Source organism: Pecten maximus, chromosome 1 (genome assembly GCF_902652985.1).
Source record: "Pecten maximus chromosome 1, xPecMax1.1, whole genome shotgun sequence".
Classification (NCBI taxonomy): Eukaryota; Metazoa; Mollusca; class Bivalvia; order Pectinida; family Pectinidae; genus Pecten; species Pecten maximus.
In genome coordinates this window covers 22,711,503-22,738,438 of record NC_047015.1, presented here as the reverse complement: position 1 = coordinate 22,738,438, position 26,936 = coordinate 22,711,503, and the positions used below count along the sequence as shown (strand labels likewise).

At 40.0% G+C, this 26,936-nt stretch overlaps 2 protein-coding genes across 3 annotated transcripts in view; one reads left to right on the top strand and one right to left on the bottom strand.

Annotated features, from left to right (window-relative positions):
• The first annotated feature begins 1,076 nt into the window (after positions 1-1,076).
• LOC117328012 (uncharacterized GTP-binding protein YGR210C-like) lies at positions 1,077-15,648 on the top strand. The gene is made up of 12 exons (XM_033885319.1): positions 1,077-1,393; positions 2,921-2,983; positions 3,294-3,424; positions 4,147-4,245; positions 4,384-4,482; positions 4,777-4,939; positions 5,035-5,272; positions 5,414-5,554; positions 7,063-7,197; positions 9,297-9,482; positions 13,571-13,805; positions 15,309-15,648. Exons 1-12 carry the CDS (start codon positions 1,327-1,329, stop codon positions 15,408-15,410), a joined length of 1,659 nt encoding a protein of 552 aa, XP_033741210.1. The 5' UTR covers positions 1,077-1,326; the 3' UTR covers positions 15,411-15,648.
• Positions 15,620-26,936, bottom strand: part of LOC117328018 (SPARC-like) — a 28,717-nt gene continuing 17,400 nt past the window's right edge. The window contains exons 3-10 of one of the 2 annotated variants that reach the window (XM_033885332.1): positions 26,366-26,416; positions 22,603-22,693; positions 18,989-19,101; positions 18,422-18,560; positions 18,196-18,278; positions 17,759-17,871; positions 16,558-16,706; positions 15,620-15,897 (exon numbers count right to left, since the gene is read on the bottom strand). In XM_033885332.1, coding sequence (XP_033741223.1) covers positions 15,845-15,897; positions 16,558-16,706; positions 17,759-17,871; positions 18,196-18,278; positions 18,422-18,560; positions 18,989-19,101; positions 22,603-22,693; positions 26,366-26,416 — 792 coding nt within the window. In that variant the 3' untranslated portion in view covers positions 15,620-15,844. Of the gene's footprint in view, positions 15,898-16,557; positions 16,707-17,758; positions 17,872-18,195; positions 18,279-18,421; positions 18,561-18,988; positions 19,102-22,602; positions 22,694-22,818; positions 22,838-26,365; positions 26,417-26,936 lie in introns of those variants that run through there. The other variant, XM_033885342.1, reaches the window with a different exon arrangement.

The window sequence follows — 26,936 nt, the reverse complement described above, 5'->3', positions numbered from 1 at the left end:
TATATGAGAATGAACATACAACACTTGTTACAGTATGGTCACGGACAGTTTGATCATGGACTTAAATATATATTTAGTATTTCAATTTTGCCTTCAAAAAGTGACAAATATTTTTCTTTTCGTGGGGGATTAAAAGGCTTTATTTACATTTTTAATAATTAGAAAAGTCATGTTAAAATACTTCCAAATGATAATTTACTAAAAGCAATAAAGAAAAAAAATTATTATTAATTTAACCGTAGATGTATCGTATACTGTCAATACCCGCTCGCATTCATCAACGAAAACTGACTGATTGTCACTTTGACAAACAAGTAATTAATAAAACATATTATATGCGTTTTGTGATAGGACTGGACCAGGTAGCTTAAATGGTTATAATAGCGTTCGTTTTATTAGAGTCTGCAGACCCTGGCTCAGTCTACGGGTGCCCGTTTCAGAATAAATTACCAAAACTACTCTAGTAAGAATCCCGTTTTCACACTTGAGTAGAGAAAACGTGCATAATTACAGTACATTGATTTCACAATGCTTACAAAGCTTGTGTAAAATAACGCCAAGTGGTCGAAAACCATTCTGATAAAAAATCACTTCAGTAATTATGGTATTTTAACCTGAAACAGCTGCCGATGGGTTTAGGGTCTGATATACATTGACCCCACTTGACGGGCATATATAATCTATATCAGGTGAATTGTAATTAAATATCAATATCCTTAGTTCTGCCGTAGGGTAGAACGCAACCAATGTTCTAAACTTGCATCAGCTATTCTTTGGACCTGTCGCGTGTCAAATGACTTTTTTAAGATAATTAGACAATATGTCAGTACAGTAGTAATAATGTAAATTGTGATGTTCGCTTTGCTGCCATTAAATAATTTAACAAAAACACGTTATACCATCAAACTTAATAAAAGCTCTGGTAATACCATGCTCGTTCGTGTTGTCACAAAGTATCGTTAATTCGTCAATGATTAGGAGATTCTAGATACAATGTATTGGGCTAAATATGATAGTGCGATACCACGATTGCTAGAGTTACGTCCCATGACAACACTCGGCAAGGGAGCCTACTCTAATGCACTAGATCCGTGTGGATTTAACAACTAACGTGTCAACATTTATTTCGGTGTTTTCTAATAGTGTTTACATGTTATGTCATTGACATTAGCCTCATCGGTTTGTTGTGATGTTTTAAAGTTCCGTAAACGTACACATATACAAACAAGTTGCCAATGCGAAGAGAGAATATGAGATGAATCTTGGCATTACATAGCCTGCTGTTTGGTTCCATCAACTGTATAACCCTGATAACTGTATAAGACCATGGCTAACGATGACCAAATCGAAGAACTTGAGGCTCTCAGAGCCATCTACGATACTGAGTTTACAGGTAAGTTTTGTATAACTATAAAATATAAACTTAATAACGAAGTTTGTGTGATGTTGTGTAGCGGGGGTACGTTGTGTAGATACATGTACATTCTGGGGGGGGGGGGGGGGAGTACATGTAGAGAGGAACTGGCAGATGGATTTCATAATATAAGACTCTCTTCATTAGATGTATATATTAACGACTTTCATGAAACATAAAGCACAGCAAACTAAGACTCTTTTAGGACACTATAGTAAAGCTACAACCAGACTTGGACAGCTGACACCACAGGACAATAGGAGACAAACTGGCTCATGGATCAGCATCACACCAAAATACAACAGTAAATACGTATACGTCGGCGTAATATTACAAAAAAACCTACGATGAGATAAACACTAACAACATCACAGTAAATATAGATCTCTAGGTTTTCTCAAACACTTTCTAAAAGTCAACTCGCCACAAACACAAAAATACACTTGTGGACGAAAAAGTGCAACGGAGAGCACCAAGTTACAATACCAGCACAGACATACATAAATGTAGGCCTACTAGACATATTTCATTGACTAACATTGAAAATTCTCAGATTACATGTACAATCAAGATCTATCCTCTTTTACAAAATACTTTATTGCAAAGTTGCTAGACATGCAAAAATAATCACCAATCGGAGACCCCTGTCTGAAGTAACAGCAATGCACTAAACTATAGGAATTCAAAGCACATAGCCCTTACGTGGTCTTAGAAACATTTACACACTTTGACGCACCACATCATCATTTCGTCTTTTTTCTTAAACATGTGTAATAGGAGAGGGGAAATGCACGGTCAAACCGGGATCGAACCCGGTACCTCCGAACACTAGCCGGATGCTCTATCAATTGAGCTACCTGGTCACCGGCGTTCACCCCAGCCCAGTTCCGCTGCATTCCTCCCTCCTTCAACAAAGTCTTCGACCTCGAAGACACACACGAGACCCTATAACACTTCCATGGGTATTTAGTTGGACACCATACGTAATAGGAGAGGGAAAATGCACGACCAGACCGGGGTTCGAACCCGGGACCTTCGAACACTAGCCGGATACTCGCATAAATGTCCCGATGTATAGAAATATATGCACGAAGATAAATGATGTTTCTCTACCCCACAAAAATGTTGAGATTTTGGTTTGGTTTGTTTTTGTTTAACGTCCTATTAACAGCTAGGGTCATTTAAGGACGTGCCAGGTTTTGGAGGTGGAGGAAAGCCGGTGTACCCGGAGAAAAACCACCGGCCTACGGTCAGTACCTGACAACTGCCCCACGTAGGTTTCGAACTCGCAACCCAGTGGTGGAGGGCTAGTGATAAAGTGTCGGTACACCTTATTATTGTAACCACTCGGCCAACGCGGCCCCTCACAAAAATGTTGAGAATGAATTGAGTTGGGAAACGCCACGGACATGTTTTAACGAAACGTGTATTATTACACTTCTGTTGGTGTCGGGGAAAATGTCTGACAAGATGTAGAGAATTAAACGACAATTATATCTGTTTCAGAGCTGACGTCAAATCCGCCCTGTTTTATGATAAAACTAACAGACTTAACGGTGCAACTTGCTGGTAAGTACCGTGTTTTTAGTAAAGACTGCAGTAGATATAACTGAAACCATTTTGAGACTATCTTTCTCGTGCCCAACCAAAACTAGTTCGAAGATACGCCGGCACTGTGCTAGCGATCACTTAATATGCAATAGATGCATTGCATGTTTCAATTCATACATGAAAAAAACTGACAAATGCTACTACACTTGTCTCATGCTTATCTTACTCTGGTAAAAACGATATTCCATGTAGCCTTGCATTCACAACCACTCGCCATCCAATAAATATTTTTGTCTTATTATCAAACATTGTTCTCTTTAATTCTCAGGCCAGGTGAATATAAAGTTCACATTGCCAAATGGTTATCCTGCTGAAATGCCGATATTTGAACTGCCCATGAGGTCAAGGGTATTGACGTCTGACCAGGTGTCTTCTATACTACAGGAACTCAGAGTTTGTGTAAGACAATATTTATATGGTCCGAATCGTCTGTTTCCCGTAGCGTCCTGTAGGGACACTTCGGCATTCGTATTTCTGATATTTTCAGTCTTGATAAATATTTGTAGCAGTTTTTTCACACCACTCTCTATAATTCTTATGATCTAACACATATTTTTCTAAAGTTTTTCAGACTTTGTACACGATATTTAAACAATCACTGTAGAGACGATAATGCAACATTTTTTTATATAAATGCAATGTCGTCCACTAGCAGTGTTTAGGGACGAATCGTCTTTGAACTCTTCGGAATACTTTCACGTGCGGGGGAATTCAAAATATCTCTGCCGTTGGTCGCATAGCGTTCTAGTGTTTGAACATGATGCAGTCACGCTAGTATCCGCCTTCGGCCCACGTTTGCCGAAGGGTTCATTGTGGTTTCTCCAGTTACTAAAACATTCTTATTGTATTTTATTGTATTTCCAGTACTTCTTATATATATTATGTGATTGTATTTGTGATTTTTTGTGTTTTGATAAAGGGGCGGATTGCCTCGAAAATTTAACAAACCTTATTGTTTACACTGTTTGAATTACTTCTTTGCCCCATATATATATAATCCACCACTCATGTTAGTTTTATTTGTATTTGGTAACATACCGTCAGTATAATTTGGACAACATTAATCTCCAAATTTGCAAAGAATGACTGGATGCTCATTATAGGGATGTTATCTATTACAGGCGGAGGAAAACGTAGGTATGCCTATGATATACAGCCTCGTGGACGCTGCCCAACACTGGATCAATGAGAACGTCTCTGAGGTCACGGATACTGTCAAGGTCAGTATCACTACCACATGTTGTCATACTGTATAACCATCACTCATCTTCAGAATCCAAGGGTTCCACTATCGACATTATATATATCTTCTACACATACTGTGTCTCAAGTATCCTTCAATGTTTATCATGGTACAGGAGGAAGAGGACGAGATCGAGGATGTGACCATACACACAGTCAAGCTGGAGGAGCCCAAGGTCAGCGGCGGCAGATGGGAATACGTCATCGGGCTCGTGGTAAACGGTTCATTGAATGTACAAATCGTATGCACTATTATACAAAATACTGGATTATCTTTATGCAAAACCCTATATTGAACTAGGCTGGTTTTCTATCTTTATACGGAAAACATGGTAGTAAAAGACAGGATTTTCTGTCATTATAGAGGAAAACAAAAACAAAACAAAATAAGACTGAAACGTCTTTATAGAGGAAGTTTCAATGACTTACCCTTTGAGTATGGTCACTATCCGATATATCAGTTATCAAGCAGGCGAAAAGAACCCATGACTGGGTGATCTATTTCATAGGGAAAACCTTCGGCAGGAAAATCAACGTTTTTCAATGCAGCCACAACAGTCGACCTAGCCAAGACCGGAGCACACCCCTTCACCACTATAGAACCAAATATTGGTAAAGCGTTTTACTCCATAGACTGTCCGTGTGACCGGCTGGACAAGCTGTGTGACGCAGGTAAGATGTATTGGCACATACCCGCCTAATATTTATACTCATGTCATTTCCTTAGTAAGTTATCATTTGAAATATTTGGTACGTTTTATACACAGCACATGGTCATAACTTCCGGGGAAAGCGACACGTGCCAGTGTTGTTAAAGGATGTGGCAGGATTGGTCCCGGGGGCATGGGAGGGCAAGGGACGAGGCAACAAATTCCTCAACGATCTATTGGACGCCGATGTGCTGATCCATGTGATTGACGCCTCCGGAACGACCAATGAGAAGGGAGAAGAGACTCAGGGATATGATCCAGCCAATGACATTCGTTGGCTCCAACAGGAAATTCAGTAAGGACTACAAATATATTATCACTGTCTATAGAATGACCTTTTCAATGTGATGCACACGGCTTTTTCTTTTACTTGTAAAATGTTTTCGTTTTACATTAAAATCATAATTTTGTGATCACAAATTCTTGTCTCTTTCAGTCAGTGGATTTTTCAAAACGTCTGGAGTAGATGGGACTCTATCACCAAGCGTCCCTCCAAACTGATCGACATGTTTACGGGTTACCATGCCAACAGAGCCACCATACATTCTGCCTTACATAACGCTGGTATAGGAGACAGGTATGGACAGACAAACCGAGGACAAGATAGACAATTCAATATGGGCGTACATGTACAAGTGAAGCAAGTTTTTTTTTGTTGCAAAACATGATCCCCACAACCGTTTAAACCATATGTATAGAGAAGGCCTGCCAACAATGTATTTTTGAGGAGAAATGATAGTGACCCAAAGTTAAGGATTTACGATCTGTAATTTCGTATTGAAAATGTAAAGGATGATCAAATGTTCACTGTTCATAAGTCACACAGCAAGTCACTGTCATAAGTCACACAGCAAGTCACTGTTCATAGGTCACACAGCAAGTCACTGTTCATAAGTCACGCAGCAAGTCACTGTACATAAGTCACGCAGCAAGTCACTGTTCATAAGTCACACAGCAAGTCACTGTTCATAAGTCACACAGCAAGTCACTGTACATAAGTCACACAGCAAGTCACTGTCATAAGTCACACAGCAAGTCACTGTTCATAAGTCACAGCAAGTCACTGTTCATAAGTCACACAGCAAGTCACTGTACATAAGTCACACAGCAAGTCACTGTACATAAGTCACGCAGCAAGTCACTGTTCATAAGTCACGCAGCAAGTCACTGTTCATAAGTCACACAGCAAGTCACTGTACATAAGTCACTGTTCATAAGTCACACATCAAGTCACTGTTCATAAGTCACACAGCAAGTCACTGTTCATAAGTCACACAGCAAGTCACTGTCATAAGTCACACAGCAAGTCACTGTTCATAAGTCACACAGCAAGTCACTGTTCATGAGTCACACAGCAAGTCACTGTACATAAGTCACACAGCAAGTCACTGTCATAAGTCACGCAGCATGTCACTGTTCATAAGTCACACAGCAAGTCACTGTTCATAAGTCACACAGCAAGTCACTGTTCATAAGTCACACAGCAAGTCACTGTACATAAGTCACACAGCAAGTCACTGTACATAAGTCACGCAGCAAGTCACTGTACATAAGTCACGCAGCAAGTCACTGTACATAAGTCACACAGCAAGTCACTGTTCATAAGTCACGCAACAAGTCACTGTTCATAAGTCACACAGCAAGTAACTGGTCATAAGTCACTCAGCAAGTCACTGTCATAAGTCACACAGCAAGTCACTGTCATAAGTCACACAGCAAGTTACTGTCATAAGTCACACAGCAAGTCACTGTCATAAGTCACGCAGCAAGTCGGGGATTCTCTTTCTGTATTGTAGTAGTTTAGTGTGTCGTTGATACCGGAAATTGGTATCCAAAGGGGTTGTTTAAGAACACCGTGTATGTTTATGGTCATTAAGTTCAACTTTGTGTAATGAAGCCCTACTTTCTAGTGTTTATTAGGACTATGATTTACTGGTCCAGCCCAGGGTTTAAAGCTAAATGCTGGGAAGATAGTCCTTCTAAGGCAAGAGTCGATGATAATCATGTCATGCAAATGTTTCTTATGGGTTGTTTCTTGTTTGTTATACGGAATAAAGTAAAGGCGCCATATTGTTATATTTACAGGGAGCTTGGTGCAATAGCTGGATGGAAGGAGTCGGTATTACATCAGATTGTGGACCACTTTCTTCGACTCCGGTTCCCCATGTTACTAGTCCTCAATAAGGCAGACAAACCCGAGGCCAACACTATTATACAAAGGTTAGTATATGTTGAAAATCAGTATGGGGAAAACATTACAACATCACTACACTGTAACCTCTGACACTGTAACCTCTAACACTGTAACCTCTAACACTGTAACCTCTAACACTGGAACCTCTAACACTGTAATCTCTAACACTATAACCTTTAACACTGTAACCTCTAACACTGTAACCTCTAACACCGTAACCTGTAACACTATAACCTCTAACACTGTAACCTCTGACACTGTAACCTCTAACACCGTAACCTCTAACACTATAACCTCTAACACTGTAACCTCTGACACTGTAACCTCTGACACCGTAACCTCTGACACTGTAACCTCTAACACCGTAACCTCTGACACCGTAACCTCTGACACTGTAACCTCTAATACTATAACCTCTTACACTGTAACCTCTGACATTATAACCTCTGACACTAACCTCTGACACTGTGACCTCAGACATTGTGACCTCTGACATTGTGACCTCTAACACTGTAACCTCTAACAATCTAACATCTAACATTGTAACCTCTAACACTGTAACCTATGACATTGTAACCTTTCACACTGTAACCTCTAACACTGTAACCTCTAACACTATAACTTCTACTACTGTAACCTCTAACCTCTGCCACTGTAACCTCTAACCTCTAACACTATAACCTCTACTACTGTAACCTCTAACCTCTACCACTGTAACCTCTACCACTGTAACCTCTAACACTATAACCTCTACTATTGTAACCTCTAACCTCTACTACTGTAACCTCTAACCTCTACTACTGTAACCTCTAACCTCTACCACTGTAACACTGTAGTAACCTACAAGGCCAGAACGTACATGGGCGATACTATATCAAATGATAGGTACAGCTGACATGTAAAATAATAAAAAGTATGATATGCATCTTCTGCAAAGCGTGTTGGTCGTTTTGATAAAACGAATGGACAAGTGGCTAGAATATTTCAAAACCTGAGCATCGGAGACGATCAAAGATAGAGTAAGACTAAAATAGGTAAATATTTATAAGTAATATTTATACATTTTCGCCTTTGGAAATCTCACTAGATTAAAGTATCACTTTGAATATGTTTCTCAAATCACAGAACGTTAAAGTTCCTTCATTAACAGTACCCACTTAAACAGTTGTAACACATTCATTATTTCATAATATATATTTGTTTATTTATAACTGATATGTTGTTAAGAAATCTACGACTTGTAATTCACTTCTATAAAATATTCCATGTGTTTGGTAACACAATGAGCAGATATGGTTTTTGTTTGTCCTCGCCACACCACGCCTTTCTCGAACAGCCTGCACCAAAATGTAGATCTGTTAGAACTGTTGTCAAATCCAATAAGTAAAATACAGCTTGTAGTCCAAGGTAAACATCAAAGTATTTTTCCATGTTTGCACTACGTTTTCACGCGGAGTCATTGGTAACACGCTTTTCTGTCGTCAATGATAGGCCGTGCTATGTATTGTATGGTATGTTATATACATACTGATAAGTTCTAAAGTCATAATAACGACATAGACTGAAATATGTGCTTCTTTCTACAGTGGATTGTTTTGTATATTGCAAATCATAAAACATTTGGTTTAAGACTGCTTCGACTTATTTCAGTCCCCTTCATCAGATAGAGGACTTTTCTAATCGCCCTGCGACAGTCGTCCGTCTGTCGTCCATCCTTCCGTTCGTCCGTCCGTCCGTTCGTAAACAACCATTCTTATCGTTATTTCTTAGATTACTAGATAGATATTTCTCAAACGTCATATGTAGCTTTCCCGAGTTTTGCCAATTCAATTTAGATTTTTGGTGAGAAAAACAAAACGGCCGACAGGCGGCTATCTTGGATTTGTGTTATCGGTATTTTTTTTAAAGTACTGTCTCAAACTTCACATGAAGGTTCTACTTGTTTTTGTTATCAGATAAAAGAAGAAAGAAGGGAACGTAGAGAGTAGACCAGTCTGTTATAGAACTTGTAAAGATCATTCAATGGTAGGCGCAAAGATCCCTCTGGGATCTCTTGTTGATTGGTTTGTTTCATATATTTTTTGTCACTTGTAGTGAACACCAAACTCGATCTCGTTCTTTGTAGAATTCAGACAGATATGGATGGATTGAAATCTATAGCGGTTAGTGCAAGGACGGAATGTTTGCTGCAGAAGTTGTCAAAAGAGGGCGTCGTGCAATACGATTACGGAAATGGTGAATTCCAGGTGGTCAGTGACACCCAGCGGACAATAGCGGAACTACAACAGGTCTCAACGGCCATCTTCAAAAGGTAAGGGGTGAGGCAACGATATCATTTGAGAAATGTTTTATAACATGTTTTCAGGCGTTGTGCTTTGCTGAATGTTTCTTTTAAGATTTGTTTTGATATAAGTGACTGGTTTTTAGGTCACCTCTGACGAAGTCTCAAGTGACCTATTCTAATCGCCTTTTGTCCGTCGTCGTCCGTTTGTAAACAATTTACATTTCCATCTTCCTCACAATAACCAAGATGCCTAGATATCTGATATTGGGCCTATAGCATGCTGGGGTGGAGGGCTATCAAGATTGTTCAAATGAATGACCTCGTCCTTTATTCAAGGTCAAAGGGATCAAATATGCTGTCTGTAACTCCATGTAATTGACTTTTGCATAACAGACATGTGCAGTTTACTATACATGTATATATATGCCTCTTCCTATTATTTACTGTGTATATATGTGAAAATGTCAATTAGTAAGTCATTGCGTAGTCTGATCGATTATATCGATAACGTAGCGAATGTGATTATAGAGTTGATATACATTTATCTATATATTACACATGTTGATATAATGATATTAATTGACAAGGTACATGTATCATGTCCAGAATAATAAAAAAAAAATGGAATAAATTGTAGTCATTATATGAGAACAAAAAATTGAAATTAGATTAATTTGACTATTATTATGATTTTTTCAAATCATATTATTGATGTAAAATTTGAAATAAAAAAATGAAGCACTATGATGAGAAAAAAAAAATGCAAAAGCAGATTAAAATTCCGAGAAAAAATATATAACGTAAGTATATAGTAAGTGTGTGTTTTGTCTATGCATGTGGTGCATCTGTTTGTGTGTATCTGTTGGTATGAGGGTGTGTTATAAGAGAGGGTGTGTCTGTGCGTATATGTCTGTTGGTGTCTATCTATGTAAGTGTATGTCTATGTGTGTATGTCTATCTTTCTGACTGTGAGTGTGTCTGTCTGTCGGCGTGTATGAATGTCAGGGTGTGTGTCTTTTGCATGTGTGTATCAGTCTGTGTGTGGCGGTGCATCGGTGTGTATGTATGTCTGTCGGCACGTGTGAGTGTCGCGGTGTGTATGTTATGTGTCTGTCTGTCTTCTTGTGTGTCTCAGTCTGTAGGTGAGGGTGTATGTGTGGGTTTGTTGTATTTGCGTGTGTTTGTCTGTCTACCTGTCAGTGTTTGCATCTGTGTGTATATGTCGGACTATGTGTCTATCTGTCTTTCTGTTTGTGGTATGTATACTTATTGAGTGTAAGCAGGTTTAAGCTAAGCAGATATGAAAATTCGTTGTATAATAAAGTTTGTAATATTATAGTCTGCTAATGCAAAAAAGTCTTTGCTGTATGCTTTGAGTGCAAAAAAAAATCTTTTAAAAACTTCTTCTCATTGACCAAGAGGCTTAGAGAATTGATAATGGGCCTTTTGCATGCTGGGACATTGACCCATTGAACTATTTATGATAGTATAAATGACGTATTGTCTTCAAATGCTGAAATGATCGCAATCTAAAAACGGCTGTAAATATTGTTTTGATGTATTGGAACTCACCTGTTAAGTCAAGTCCTCAAGTCTGGTCCGTGACAAAAGAGATTTCCGCCAATACAAGAACAATATTTCAATGATATAATTTATATAATTTTGTGTCTTGACAAAGGAGCGGATGATAATGGAAATTTTGCAAGTAACATGTCCGTACTGTCACTATTACTTCATCGATCATCATTCAAGAAATAAACATCTTGAACCAATACCGGCTTTATTGGGCCATGCCGTCGTTTCTGCGCGATCGCATTCCAAGTAAAACTGTTGTTTTTAACATAACATCGTTGTTATGATAGCGATGAAAATATTGTTTCTATAGGACTTTAGTGCCGCAATCTAAAAACGCGTTAATATGTTTACGTTCCATTTTGCTCTATACTGTTATAGTAGATAACATAACAATGTCGACAGTAACTTTGCTTTACTTCTAACAATACATGTGTTGATATATCTGGTGTAGCATGTAAATTATATCTGTAGAAAGGTAGATTTCAGCATATATAGTGACCGAGTTAAGGTAGATTTCAACATATATAATGACCGAGTTAAAGTGAACCTTTCCTCACGTGTCCACCAGTTTCCACGTGTCAAAAGTCCATCGGTAACCACGTGTCAGAAGTCCATCAGTAACCACGTGTCAGAAGTCCATCAGTAACCACGTGTCAGAAGTTCATCGGTAACCACGTGTCAGAAGTCCATTTGTGACAACATGTCAGAAGTCCATCAGTTACCACGTGTCAGAAGTTCACAGTTACCACGTGTCAGAAGACCATCAGTAACCACGTGTCAGAAGTCCATCAGTTACCACGTGTCAGAAGTCCATCAGTTACCACGTGTCAGAAGACCGTCAGTTACCACGTGTCAGAAGTCCATCAGTTACCACGTGTCAGAAGACCGTCAGTAACCACGTGTCAGAAGTCCATCAGTTACGACGTGTCAGAAGTCCATCAGTTACCACGTGTCAGAAGTCCATCAGTTACCACGTGTCAGAAGTTCATCGGTTACCACGTGTCAGAAGTCCATCAGTAACCACGTGTCAGAAGTCCATCAGTTACCACGTGTCAGAAGTCCATCAGTTACCACGTGTCAGAAGTCCATCAGTTACCACGTGTCAGAAGTCCATCAGTAGCCACGTGTTAGTTCTCGTTTGAACTTTTGGGGGATTCTGTGTCGGATACCACGCACTATGTCACCTAAAGATTCTACAAACGAGACATCTTTTACTGGATCAGATTTAATTATAAAGATTTTTTTCTTGTTCTTGGCCTTGTCAAGTTTGGAAGAAAAATATATGTGGGGGAAAGTGCACGAAATGCCATTTATTTAGACATCTGAACATGCTTTTAACGATATGTGTGTAAATTATGTAATCGTAAAAAGTTTACTGAAGTTTTGTTTCGCTCAGCCTTTTGCCATGTGTTCTAGAGAGTTCTTCCCTGTGGTGTGCGAACATATGTTACATATATGTATGTACGCTTGTTGTTTTGTTTTGATGTTGTCGGCTTTAATGTTTCTGTGTATAAATCTTAGTGTATTTCCCGTGTTCTTTATAGTGATAGTGACGTGTGCCAATTCCAGTTGAGATCATATGCATGCATGGAAAAACCTGTGTTAGTTTGTGTTGTTGGCGTGTTTAGCTCTTATCCGTGGGATGCTTCTATGAGCTATACTTTCATCTGTTTGTTACCTTCGGGAACATACTAGACCTTCTTGTGTGTCTAAGCCACAAACCATTATCCCTTTACTATGCAAAAAGGTTTGATTTACTTTACAAGTTCATGAACCCGGTTCTGACATGTTGGCTGAAAGTGAAATAAATGTTGGGATGGGTGTTTTCGTCGTTATTTTAAGCGACTACTACAGTACATTAAAACTGAACAGAGGTCCTGAATAGGATTTCTTTTCTCCAAGGTTCTGTTGTTGTTGTTGTTGTTGTTGTTGTTGTTGTTGTTGTTGTTGTTGTTGCTACATCATTTAATATGGATGTTTTCTGTAAGATTTCTATAAAATAATTTGGTATTCTTTCACTTGAAGAATTTAGAATATACGTTGCAGCTTTACTGGGTTCGGGATTCGATTCGTCCCAACGGCGCGAGCGTAGCTATACAACGTCTATAAATGACCCCTTCTTCTTAACCACGGATTGGAACTGAGCTTAATTTGGCTCTAAAGCATTCCTGTGGTGGTGATTCAAAATTGTTCAAATGGTGGAGTTTTGTTAATTTATCTTTTTCTTAAGCTTTTCTACAGAGGTTGTGTTTCCAAACATGGGGAAGTTGTTTTACTTTGATGTGTTGTTTAGATTTCGTTTCTTATCAAACCATGTTAACAGATGTGTCCTGAAAGATTCCTTTCTGTTTGTTTCCTAAAAGATCAGACCGACCTTTTGGAAATTTTAATGTATTGATGAAGTGACCAGATTATCATTGTCAATTTTGATATCAAAATGAAGTAATGCATGTTGTTGTCAGCCAAGTTGGGATCAATGTCGAAAGGCTGACAAACCACTTATGTGTGTACCAAAATTGTCCACTGCGTTTTATTCACAGATATGGGTCGACAAACGTCCACGAAGCCCTGTGTGAGGCGGTCAGACTGCGGCCACCGACATACGCCTTTCCTGTACACTGTCTGGACACACTGCGCTCTGTGGGTCGCTCTCCCCGCGAGGCAGTTTTACGCGACTGTGTATCCCTCCGGCCTGGGACTCGAGTGGAGGAGTTACATACAGTCCTGTGTCATTACCCGATAAATCTACTGTCCGGGGACTTCGTTAGAGCAGAGGTGAGTTACATACAGCCCTGTGTCATTACCCAGTAAATCTACTGTCCGGGGACTTCGTTAGAGCAGAGGTAAGTTACATACAGCCCTGTGTCACTACCCGGTAAATCTACTGTGAGTTACATACAGTCCTGTGTCACTACCCGGTAAATCTACTGTGAGCTACATACAGTCCTGTGTCAATACCCGGTAAATCTACTGTGAGTTACATACAGTCCTGTGTCATTACCCGGTAAATCTACTGTAAGTTACATACAGCCCTGTGTCATTACCCGATAAATCTACTGTGAGTTACATACAGTCCTGTGTCATTACCCGGTAAATCTACTTTGAGCTACATACAGTCCTGTGTCATTACCCGGTAAATCTACTGTGAGTTACATACAGTCCTGTGTCATTACCCAGTAAATCTACTATGAGTTACATACAGCTCTGTGTCATTACCCGGTAAATCTACTGTGAGTTACATACAGTCCTGTGTCATTACCCGGTAAATCTACTGTAAGTTACATACAGTCCTGTGTCATTACCCGGTAAATCTACTGTAAGTTACATACAGCCCTGTGTCATAATCCGGTAAATCTACTGTGAGTTACATACAGCCCTGTGTCATTACCCGATAAATCTACTGTGAGTTACATACAGTCCTGTGTCATTACCCGGTAAATCTACTGTGAGTTACATACAGTCCTGTGTCATTACCCGGTAAATCTACTGTGAGTTACATACAGCTCTGTGTCATTACCCGGTAAATCTACTGTAAGTTACATACAGCTCTGTGTCATTTCCTGGTAAATATACTGTAAGTTACATACAGTCCTGTGTCATTACCCGGTAAATCTACTGTGAGTTACATACAGTCCTGTGTCATTACCCGGTAAATCTACTGTAAGTTACATACAGCCCTGTGTCATTACCCGGTAAATCTACTGTGAGTTACATACAGCTCTGTGTCATTTCCTGGTAAATATACTGTAAGTTACATACAGCCCTGTGTCATAATCCGGTAAATCTACTGTGAGTTACATACAGCCCTGTGTCATTACCCGGTAAATCTACTGTGAGTTACATACAGTCCTGTGTCATTACCCGGTAAATCTACTGTGAGTTACATACAGCCCTGTGTCATAATCCGGTGAAAAGTAGCCCGATTAATCAATAGATATACCTGGAGGATTATTTAGGGAAGTTCTACTGTATCCAATGGATAAGGTATGTATTATTCTTAACAAAAGCAAAGACAAAACTTAACCTGTGCTTTTTCTTATCCAAAACCTGACCCCTTGCTCCATGTCGAATTATGCTCATGCTTTAGCTGAACGTCAACATTTCTTGAACGAACAATGCCCGACGTATCATTTACGAGTTGAACTAGTCGCAATACCTCTGTGAAATTGGTTTTAGAACTTTTGACTTTGAACAGTAATGTTAAGATTCTGTTCTCGTATATAAATGCGTACAATCCTGTTTTGATTTATTACAATTTTGTAACGTTTTCTGTTCCAGACGATGACAGAAGACAGAAAGCTGAAGCCATTACGGAAGGACGAGGTGATCACGCAGTGTAACAACATAATAAAAATAATGACAAACAGACGTACCTCCTAACCCACAGTGTAACGACGTGATACAGATACTGACAGACAGACGTACCTCATAACCCACAGTGTAAGGACGTAATACAGATAATGACAGACAGACGTACCTCATAACCCACAGTGTAACGACGTAATACAGATAATGACAGACAGACGTACCTCATAACCCACAGTGTAACGACGTAATACAGATAATGACAAAAATACTTAAATTACAGCTTTATTGTAATAAAGTTTTATTTTACATTCGTTGTTGTTTAGTTAGAACAAAATTATTTCAAAAAATGAAGATAAAAAATGGTTATAAAATATAAATATGATCTGGGCACGTCGAAGAGATTACAGCCTTGTTATCTTGGAAATCCTGGCACTGCATCTCTACAGCAAGGTGACTAACCTACTACAGACCTTAGTACAAACATCGCCACTAATTATCACCGGCATTTAGCTTCTTCTTGACTTTTTCCTCAGTTGTTTGCATTTATCTACGATTTCACCTGCAACAAAGCAAAGCTTAATATACTGTAAATCACTTATGTTTCGCGTGGGATTTATTTTCGCGTTAATTCGTGAGGAGAGTCAAACGCGAATTCAAATCCCTCGCGAATATTTATATAAGAATGACAAGAATAAGTGGCGTCCATTTTGAATCTATCGTAATCTTTAGTTGGTGAACAGACATCGCCATTAAAGTAATAATAGAATGATAGATTATATACTTATATCAGAGTGTAATTTTATATTACAAAACACCAAAATTTCACACACAAAAAACCCACTGAACACTAATATTGTAGTAGAACTCGGACTAAAATACCTTCTAGACGACGATTTAGTACTCTGATGTATCGGGTCTTATTACCTCAAACTTAATGTTGTAATGTACAAAGTTCAGCAGCAAGGAAACTATGACTCATCCATTGATTACGTTACGCATGTAGGAATGGTGAGTTATTCACAAACAGCTTCTTTGAAACGAGGAACAACATAATATCATATGCAACAAGGTTGTCAAAATTACTTCGGCAGTTCTGATGTTGCACGTGTGATCAAGAAAGCATTTACGACAGACGCTGCACCCTTCAAGGTGAAAATAATAGTTTCAGTTTTGATGAGTTGACTACCATTTGATCCTTGCATATTGTGTGTCTGCTTACCCTTGTCCAATCCTAGACAGGTGCCCCACTCCTTCAGTGCAATCTTACGGTCGCCATTGGCGTCACACTTATTGAGGAAAGGCACGAGACAGGGCTCCATAGGCCGTAGTGAGGCGATGGTCATCTGAAGCTCTCTACGACTGACACGTCTGTGGGAGAAAATGTTAGTTCATTACCTCGCCAGTAGTGTATTAACCTGATGGTAGTTCATTACCTTGCCAGTAGTGTATTAACCTGATGGCAGTTCATTACCTCGCCAGTAGTGTATTAACCTGATGGCAGGTCAATACAGTCTGTTTCCCAATGTCTTCGACAGTGGACGGAGTGGTAGGGGAGAGTTGGGGGTATACTTGGGTACCAAATCTGAAGTGGGACAAGAGCATTAAGGTTCTATGGGGATGTCTTTTGTTAAGGTGGGCGGTTCCAATGCTTCTCAACCCTGCCAGTCTTCACCTTCATGTATATTCCCCTCGACACTCTTAGCGGATTGCTTAATGTGTAGGTACTGGCTTCCTGTTTTCTATTTGATGTGAATGATTTGGAGAAAAGGACAAGATTTGAAATTTCAGTGCAATGACACTATAACAGCGTCCGTCAGTGGCACATTCATCGTTGACATTCTCTTGTTATGATCTTGGCTGTTGCGATGATACAAAACCGAAAAATACACCTTAATTGGAGGGATACGGTAATGGTTATTATACCTGTCCTGTTACCTGTTATGCCTTACCTTTACTTGAGGATACGGTATTGGTCATTATACCTGTCCTGTTACCTGTTATACCTTATACCTTTACTGGAGGATACGGTATTGGTCATTATACCTGTCCTGTTACCTATTATACCTTACCTTTACTGGAGGATACGGTAATGGTCAGTATACCTGTCCTGTTACCTGTTATACCTTACCTTTACTGGAGGATACGGTCATGGTCATTATACCTGTCCTGTTACCTCTTATACCTTATACCTTTACTTGAGGATACGGTATTGGTCATTATACCTGTCCTGTTACCTGTTATGCCTTACCTTTACTGGAGGATGCGGTATTGGTCATTATACCTGTCCTGTTACCTGTTATACCTTATACCTTTACTTGAGGATACGGTATTGGTCATTATACCTGTCCTGTTACCTGTTATATCTTACCTTTACTGGAGGATGCGGTCATGGTCAGTATACCTGACCTGTTATGCCTTACCTGTCCTGGGGATGGACATCGAGGTCGCAAAATTTCCAGATTACTGCATTGATACGTTGGTGAAGACTATCGGTCAACAGTTCTGAGTAATCACCGAGGTCACGGCGGGAAGCCTAAAACAGGGAAATACAATTAGATCATGTGTTTTTTGTCGACTAAATCACGTGTCTGCTATATGACTGATGCCGCACTATTATTCTTACTGCTTGCTCGAATAGGCTCAGTACCATAAAATGGAATGCAATTGAATCTCAGGTGAGTTCCAAAGATGGCGGAACCATGCGAACCGGTTTGGTTCTGCTGGTACGCCGCGTTTCAGTATGAGAACAACAGATTCGTACCGATAATCCAGCTGGTACGAACCCGATAAAGGAAACACTATGTGATGACATATTGCTCGTTAACCACATCTGAGTAACGTACGCGCTGCTTCTTACCACAACATTCATGATGACAGAAAGCCAGCCCTCCATCCTCCCAGGAAATTGGGCCATTCCCACGTTATCACATCGGGGAAGATCTGGAAGAAACCGAAGAACGTTAAACAATGGAATACTGTACCGAAATGTTTGTTTTCTAGGCGACAGAATGCTAACGGAGAACGATGTCGTTCATTTATGGTGTATTCTGACATTATTTAATGATGGGAGGGTTACAACTTACTCTGACAGGCTCCAAAGTAATTCAGCTTCAGTTTCTTGAAGGCAGGGTTGGAGCATTCAGGTGACTTTGTCTTGCACAGACAGATCTCACGGTCTAGATGACATTCACTGTCAAACGTCGTGTTCCGAGAGCCGCACACCTGTTAATAGATATATAACGCCATCACGACAACCACATAAGGCGGCGAGAAGGAGCATGAATCGAGTAGTTAAATTTCCGGAAGATGTATTTTATGTATTAAAAAGGTCCAGCATGGACTTGTAGACTAGATGTCAGTTATATCTTTGTTTTGTGGAGAGAACCTCCTTCATGTTGGCGATTTCATGTCGACATTCAGGAACATAGTTATGTGGATTGAGAACTGTAATTTTGCTAATTGCTGAGACTTTCCAACTTGATTCTGAGTCTATGACCTGTCATTGCCTTCCCTGGTCCCAGTTTCATCAACAGGGAACTGATATCTTAAAATTGTGAATAGGAAAGCATTATTGGATTTAAGGGGGAAATCTTAATTTGGGAACTTTTATTAAATTATTTAATGTAATGATGAGTGCCGAGGTTGCTGACCTTGTGTCTGGGGTTGGTGGTGATGGGACATCTTCCTACACACACACACTTGGGTTTGTCGTTACGAATAACACATTCCTCGCCTCTCTGACATTGCTTCTTGTTACATGGGTCTGAAACAAACAGAAGAGTAAAAAAAATTGGCTGTAAAGATGATTACATTAAAACAAACCTCCCCATTATTTTAACTTTATGCATTTCCTCTTCTTTGGCGTGACCAAACACATTTTCACGAGTGTACATTTATAAGCTATATAACAAAGCTCTCAATTGCATAGACCTGTCCGTGCATCGCCCCTCGCCCCTCCACCCCACCCTCTTTTTAGGTCATCTGACCCAAAGGGTCAGGATGACCTATAGTCATCGTGCTTCGTCCGTCGTCGTCCGCCGTGCGCCGTCCGTAAACTTTTTCTTTCAAAACGCTACTCCTCCTTAACGCTTGGGTGGATTACTTCCAAATTTGGTTTGAAGCATCATTGGGGGAGGGCAATCATATTTTATATAAATGAGGCTGGTCTGACCCCTGGGGCCAGAAGGGCGGGGCGCCGAAAAGGGAACTTAGGTGAATATTGCTATAAAATCCTACTCCTCCTTTACCCTTGGGTGGATTACAACTAAATTTGGTTGGAAACATCATTGGGGGAGGGCGGTCATATTTTATATAAATGAAGTTGGTGTGACCCCTGGGGCCTGAGGGGCGGGGCCCCAAAAAGGGAACTTTGATGAAATTTTGCTATAAAATCCTACTCCTCCTTAACCCTTTGGTGGATTTCAACCAGATATTGTGTGAAACATCATTTGGGGAGGGTGATCATATTTTATATAAATGAGGCTGGTGTGACCCCTAGGGCCTGAGGGGCGGGGCCCCAAATGGGGAACTTTGATGAAATTTTGCTATAAAATCCTACTCCTCCTTAACCCTTTAGTGGATTTCAACCAGATATGTTGTAAAACATCATTTGGGGAGGGCGGTCATATTTTATATAAATGAGGCTAGTGTGACCCCTGGGGCCTGAGGGGCGGGGCCCCAAATGGGGGACTTTGATGAAATTTTGCTATAAAATCCTACTCCTCCTTAACCCTTTGGTGGATTTCAACCAGATATTGTGTGAAACATCATTGGGGGAGGGTGGTCATATTTTATATAAATGAGGCTGGTGTGGCCCCTGGGGCCTGAGGGGCGGGGCCCCAAAAGGGGAACTTTTATGAAATTTTGCTATAAAATCCTACTCCTCCTTAACCCTTTGGTGGATTTCAACCAGATATTGTGTGAAACATCATTGGGGGAGGGTGGTCATATTTTATATAAATTAGGCTGGTGTGACCCCTGGGGCCAGAAGGGCAGGGCCCCAAAAGGGGAACTTTGATGAAATTTTGCTTTACAATACTACTCCTAACCTCCATAGTGAATTATTACCAAATTTGGTGTGAAACATCATTGGAGGAGGACAATCATATTTTATATAAATGAGGCTGGTTTGACCCCTAGGGCCAGAGGGGCGGGGCCCCAAAAGGGGAACTTTGGTGAATTTTTGCTATAAATCCTACTTCTCTCTAACCCTTGGGTGGATTAATACGAAATATGGTGTGAAACATCCTTTGGGAAGGGTGGTCATATTTTATATAAACGAGGCTAAAAGGGGAACTTTGGTGAATATTTGCTGTTAAATCCTAATCCTCCCTAACCTTTTGTTGGATTACAACCAAATTTGATGTGAAACATAAGGTGACGGCAATCATATTTTTTAATGAGACAGGTTTGACCCCTGGGGAAAAAAAGATGGGGCAAAAGGAGCGCTTAGGTTAAACATTTCTTAAAAATGCAATTCCTCCTTAATGCCTGAATTGATTACAACCATATTTAGTATGAAACATCATTGGGGAAAGGCAATCCTAATTGATATAAATGAGTCTTGTCTGACCATTGGGACAGAGGGGCATGCCCCAAAAATGGGAACTTGGCTAAAATTTTGCTTTATGATGCTGCTCTTCCTGGACAAGCTAAATGGATAAAAACCAAATTTGATCTAAAACATAACTGGCTGCAATAAATAATTTATGGTAATAATGCTGGATTGGGGTGTGTGTCCCTGCTGTAAGTGTAAGTGTTTTTCAGATGACCGTTAAGGCCCATGGGCCTCTTGTTTATAGCCCTGAAAGTGTTGATAAAAAGTGCATGAATGTATTTTTCTACGGCGGAAAACTTCTTAATCTTTTTATCTCGCCTGGACCAAATGAACGTTGAACTTGTGTCATGGCTCAGCGTCCGTCCGTCGTCTGTTAACTTTTTCCAAAAATCGTTACCAATGGTCATGAACGACTAAGTGGATTTTGACCAAATTTGGTGTAGAGCATGTTTAAACGGTAGACCTAGCCCGCATGGCCCTAGTTGCTACCCAGAATGAACATAGAGATAAAGCTTATGAGGTATTTTTTACCTGGAGGTGGAGGGACGGTTTCAAAAGAGGGGAGAAATGTATTCCAAATCTTTTTTCTGATGTATAGATAAAGGTATTTTGATCAAATTTCGTTTGCAGAATCCTTTGACAACTTTTGGGTATGGTTTTATACCTGTTTGTAGTGACCAGTTACCATGGCCACCAACATTTCGAAGGAAATAACACATGCTATTGTTGTTATTATTATTATGCACGTCTACATGTGTCCCTGTATATTTGTGTGAAGTTTCATTGAAATCGGTTCACAAAAGGAGAAGTTCTGAGGACAACATTTCGGACGACAGACAGGGTGATTCCCTGAACTTAGGTTTGGGGCTATACAAATGCTTGCATTACATTTTCGTGTTATACATATATCTTATCAAAACTATTTCCGTCAAAATCATATTTCATGAATGCCAAAAAATACCAATAGATAGTTGAGTATCTTAACTTTACGGAAATATTTTCTTTAAAAAGACGGGTTTTTTTTTTTTTAATTTTACGCCAAACGACCTTCGTTTATCTTGTCTTTATGAGGCCCTATAACAATTACAAGGTATTGCTTATTATAACTCATCTAAAAAATACTACTCCCTGTGATGTATCAAACCAATACTGTAGATAACTGTACCTGGAAATCTGTAAGTACAATTTTTATTTTGAATATAAACAATTGGAGCTAACCTTACTCGTTAACAATGTAAATTCACCGATATTTTTGGTATCGTATTTATATAGGTTTTAATGTTGTTTTTTGTGTATTCCTTTAAACAAGCGAGGAACTCTTTTTATTCTCGTATTGACTGCTTGCAATCTGTGACTCATTTTATTGAAGAAATGCTTTTCGTGTAACGTTTTTTTAACTGTACCCTTGAACATGACTGTTTGCGTTGCCAAAGAATGAACCCTAAAAAGCTGATCATGTGTAATTTAACAAATATTTTATTGCTGTCTCGAAATAAATTCGAATTTTATCTGTAAAGGGTTCCCTTGGTGTAAATTGTATCCGGCTAGAAGAACAAGATGCCTGGCAGGTGGCTATCTTTGAATTTGACGGTTAAGCATTAGTAAGATAGGATGAGGTAGAACGTATATACTCATTATGTCGTATAATATTAATACATATCTGATTTACACTGATATTACTACATCATCTGTTTGTCGTCGACTCACTTTCTCGTGCTATTGGCTCGGTCATATCATCGGTGTCATCGTCGACGGCCACGTCATCATCATCGTCATCATCCTCATCCGCTGCCATACCCTATGGAAATAAATTGATTTATAGTTTTATACGACATTCACTGAGAGCTCCGGAAATAGTTTTCCCATCACATAACTCACAAGTTTTAGTAGCTAAAATGACCAACACAGAGATAATGCGCCTACTGAGTTCCTTCGTAATTACGTAACATGGCAAGATTTCGACATCCGAATAGCTATCACTTGATCTTCTTAGCTCTGTTTTATATTTGTATACGAATGACCCTCGACATTTACAGACGTAACAAGTGTGTGTTATATGGAATGAATAGACCTTGTCCAGACACTTAACATTCCCACACATAGTCATGTGGTGTATAGTGTGGGAGGATTAGAATAGAGAGCTCGGCTTATCCAAATCGTCACATACCATTGTTGAGCATACCACCGGCCAAATTATGGAGCATATTTGTCAGTTTTAAACGTCTGGGAGAATGTTTGTGTCGGTTCAAACCATTCTAAAATGTTTATATATAGTAACAGTATACTTACCTGTTCCGGTATATCATATGTCTCGCGGAGATATACCGGAAGCGGTAAGGACAACCAAACTCTATATCCTTTATCGGGGAAATATAGAGATTGAAGGTACCCTTACCTGTTCCGGTATATCCTGTATCAGAGAGATATAGAGATTGGAGGTACCCTTACCTGTTCCGATATATCCTGTATCGGGGAGATATAGAGATAGAAGGTACCCTTACCTGTTCCGGTATATCATGTATCGGGGAGATATAGAGATTGAAGGTGTCCTTACCTGTTCCGGTATATCCTGCATCAGAGAGATATAGAGATTGGAGGTACCCTTACCTGTTCCGATATATCCTGTATCGGGGAGATATAGAGATAGAAGGTACCCTTACCTGTTCCGGTATATACTGTATCGGGGAGATATAGAGATTGAAGGTACCCTTACCTGTTCCGGTATATCCTGTATCGGGGAGATATAGAGATTGGAGGTACCCTTACCTGTTCCGGTATATCCTGTATCAGAGAGATATAGAGATTGAAGGTATCCTTACCTGTTCCGGTATATCGTGTATCAGAGAGATATAGAGATTGAAGGTATCCTTACCTGTTCCGGTATATACTGTATCGGGGAGATATAGAGATTGAAGGTACCCTTACCTGTCCCGGTATATCCTGTATCGCGGAGATATAGAGATTGAAGGTACCCTTACCTGTTCCGGTATATCCTGTATCAGAGAGATATAGAGATTGAAGGTATCCTTACCTGTTCCGGTATATCATGTATCGGGGAGATATAGAGATTGAAGGTACCCTTACCTGTTCCGGTATATCCTGTATCAGAGAGATATAGAGATTGAAGGTGTCCTTACCTGTTCCGGTATATCGTGTATCAGAGAGATATAGAGATTGGAGGTACCCTTACCTGTTCCGGTATATCATGTATCGGGGAGATATAGAGATTGGAGGTACCCTTACCTGTTCCGGTATATCCTGTATCAGGGAGATGTAGAGATTGAAGGTACCCTTACCTGTTCCGGTATATCCTGTATCGGGGAGATATAGAGATAGAAGGTGTCCTTACCTGTTCCGGTATATCCTGTATCAGAGAGATATAGAGATAGAAGGTACCCTTACCTGTTCCGGTATATCATGTATCGGGGAGATATAGAGATTGAAGGTGTCCTTACCTGTTCCGGTATATCATGTATCGGGGAGATATAGAGAATGAAGGTGTTCCTACCTGTTCCGGTATATCCTGTATCAGAGAGATATAGAGATAGAAGGTACCCTTACCTGTTCCGGTATATCCTGTATCGGGGAGATATAGAGAATGAAGGTGTCCTTACCTGTTCCGGTATATCCTGTATCGGAGAGATATAGAGATTGAAGGTACCCTTTCCTGTTCCGGTATATCCTGTATCGGGGAGATATAGAGATTGGCGGTACCCTTACCTGTTCCGGTATATCGTGTATCAGAGAGATATAGAGATAGAAGGTACCCTTACCTGTTCCGGTATATCATGTATCGGGGAGATATAGAGATTGAAGGTGTCCTTACCTGTTCCGGTATATCCTGTATCGGAGAGATATAGAGATTGGAGGTACCCTTACCTGTTCCGGTATATCCTGTATCAGGGAGATATAGAGATTGAAGGTATCCTTACCTGTTCCGGTATATCATGTATCGGGGAGATATAGAGATTGAAGGTACCCTTACCTGTTCCGGTATATCCTGTATCAGAGAGATATAGAGATTGAAGGTATCCTTACCTGTTCCGGTATATCGTGTATCAGAGAGATATAGAGATTGGAGGTACCCTTTCCTGTTCCGGTATATCATGTATCGGGGAGATATAGAGATTGAAGGTATCCTTACTTGTTCCGATATATCCTGTATCGAAGAGATGTAGAGATTGAAGGTACCCTTACCTGTTCCGATATATCCTGTATCGGGGAGATATAGAGATTGGAGGTACCCTTACCTGTTCCGGTATATCATGTATCGGGGAGATATAGAGATTGGAGGTACCCTTACCTGTTCCGGTATATCCTGTATCAGGGAGATGTAGAGATTGAAGGTACCCTTACCTGTTCCGGTATATCCTGTATCGGGGAGATATAGAGATAGAAGGTGTCCTTACCTGTTCCGGTATATCCTGTATCAGAGAGATATAGAGATAGAAGGTACCCTTACCTGTTCCGGTATATCATGTATCGGGGAGATATAGAGATTGAAGGTGTCCTTACCTGTTCCGGTATATCCTGTATCTGGGAGATATAGAGATTGAAGATGTCCTTACCTGTTCCGGTATAGCCTGTATCAGAGAGATATAGAGATTGAAGGTATCCTTACCTGTTCCGGTATATCCTGTATCGGGGAGATATAGAGAATGAAGGTGTCCTTACCTGTTCCGGTATATCCTGTATCGGAGAGATATAGAGATTGGCGGTACCCTTACCTGTTCCGGTATATCGTGTATCAGAGAGATATAGAGAATGAAGGTGTCCTTACCTGTTCCGGTATATCCTGTATCGGGGAGATATAGAGATTGAAGGTATCCTTACCTGTTCCGGTATATCCTGTATCGGGGAGATATAGAGATTGAAGGTGTCCTTACCTGTTCCGGTATATCCTGTATCTGGGAGATATAGAGATTGAAGATGTCCTTACCTGTTCCGGTATAGCCTGTATCAGAGAGATATAGAGATTGAAGGTATCCTTACCTGTTCCGGTATATCCTGTATCGGGGAGATGTAGAGATTGAAGGTACCCTTACCTGTTCCGGTATATCATGTATCGGGGAGATATAGAGATTGAAGGTACCCTTACCTGTTCCGGTATATCCTGTATCGGGGAGATATAGAGATTGGAGGTACCCTTACCTGTTCCGGTATATCCTGTATCGGGGAGATATAGAGATTGAAGGTATCCTTACCTGTTCCGGTATATACTGTATCGGGGAGATATAGAGATTGAAGGTACCCTTACCTGTTCCGGTATATACTGTATCGGGGAGATATAGAGATAGGAGGTACCCTTACCTGTTCCGGTATATCCTGTATCAGAGAGATATAGAGATTGAAGGTATCCTTACCTGTTCCGGTATATCCTGTATCGGGGAGATATAGAGATTGAAGGTACCTTTACCTGTTCCGGTATATACTGTATCGGGGAGATATAGAGATTGGAGGTTACCCTTACCTGTTCCGGTATATCCTGTATCGCGGAGGCTGCACGTGTTTGTTCGTCTGCCTGTAAAAGAAGAGAAACCATTGGTTACGAGTAACTTCCATGAGTAATCATTTGTTACCGGTAATATCCGGTAGACTATGGATACCACTGCAGCAGTTTTTTAATCTTACTAGGACATGCTTACTTTTACTTTTATAATTAAGTTTTACCCGAAAATTCTAAACATGCTAAATAAATGCCACCAAATGCTATAATGAAGATAATGTTATCATTAAGATCGTATTATTATCAAGATCGTGTTATCATTAAGATCATGGTCCGTCTTCAATCCGTCGTAGGTCGTCCGTCAGTCCGCAAATAATCCTTCTTATCGCAATTTCTGGAAAAGACAGGCGACCATCTTAGATTTTGAGAATTAAAGTTTGTTATCGCTATTTTGAGACGCATTCGGAGGATTTTTCTCAACTTTCATTTTTGGGTTTCCATTTGTCCGTAGTTGTGCCCATTTGATTTTGAGTCTGATCCAGAAAACAATATGGCCGTCAGGTGACCATATTGGATTTTAACAATTGAATTTTGT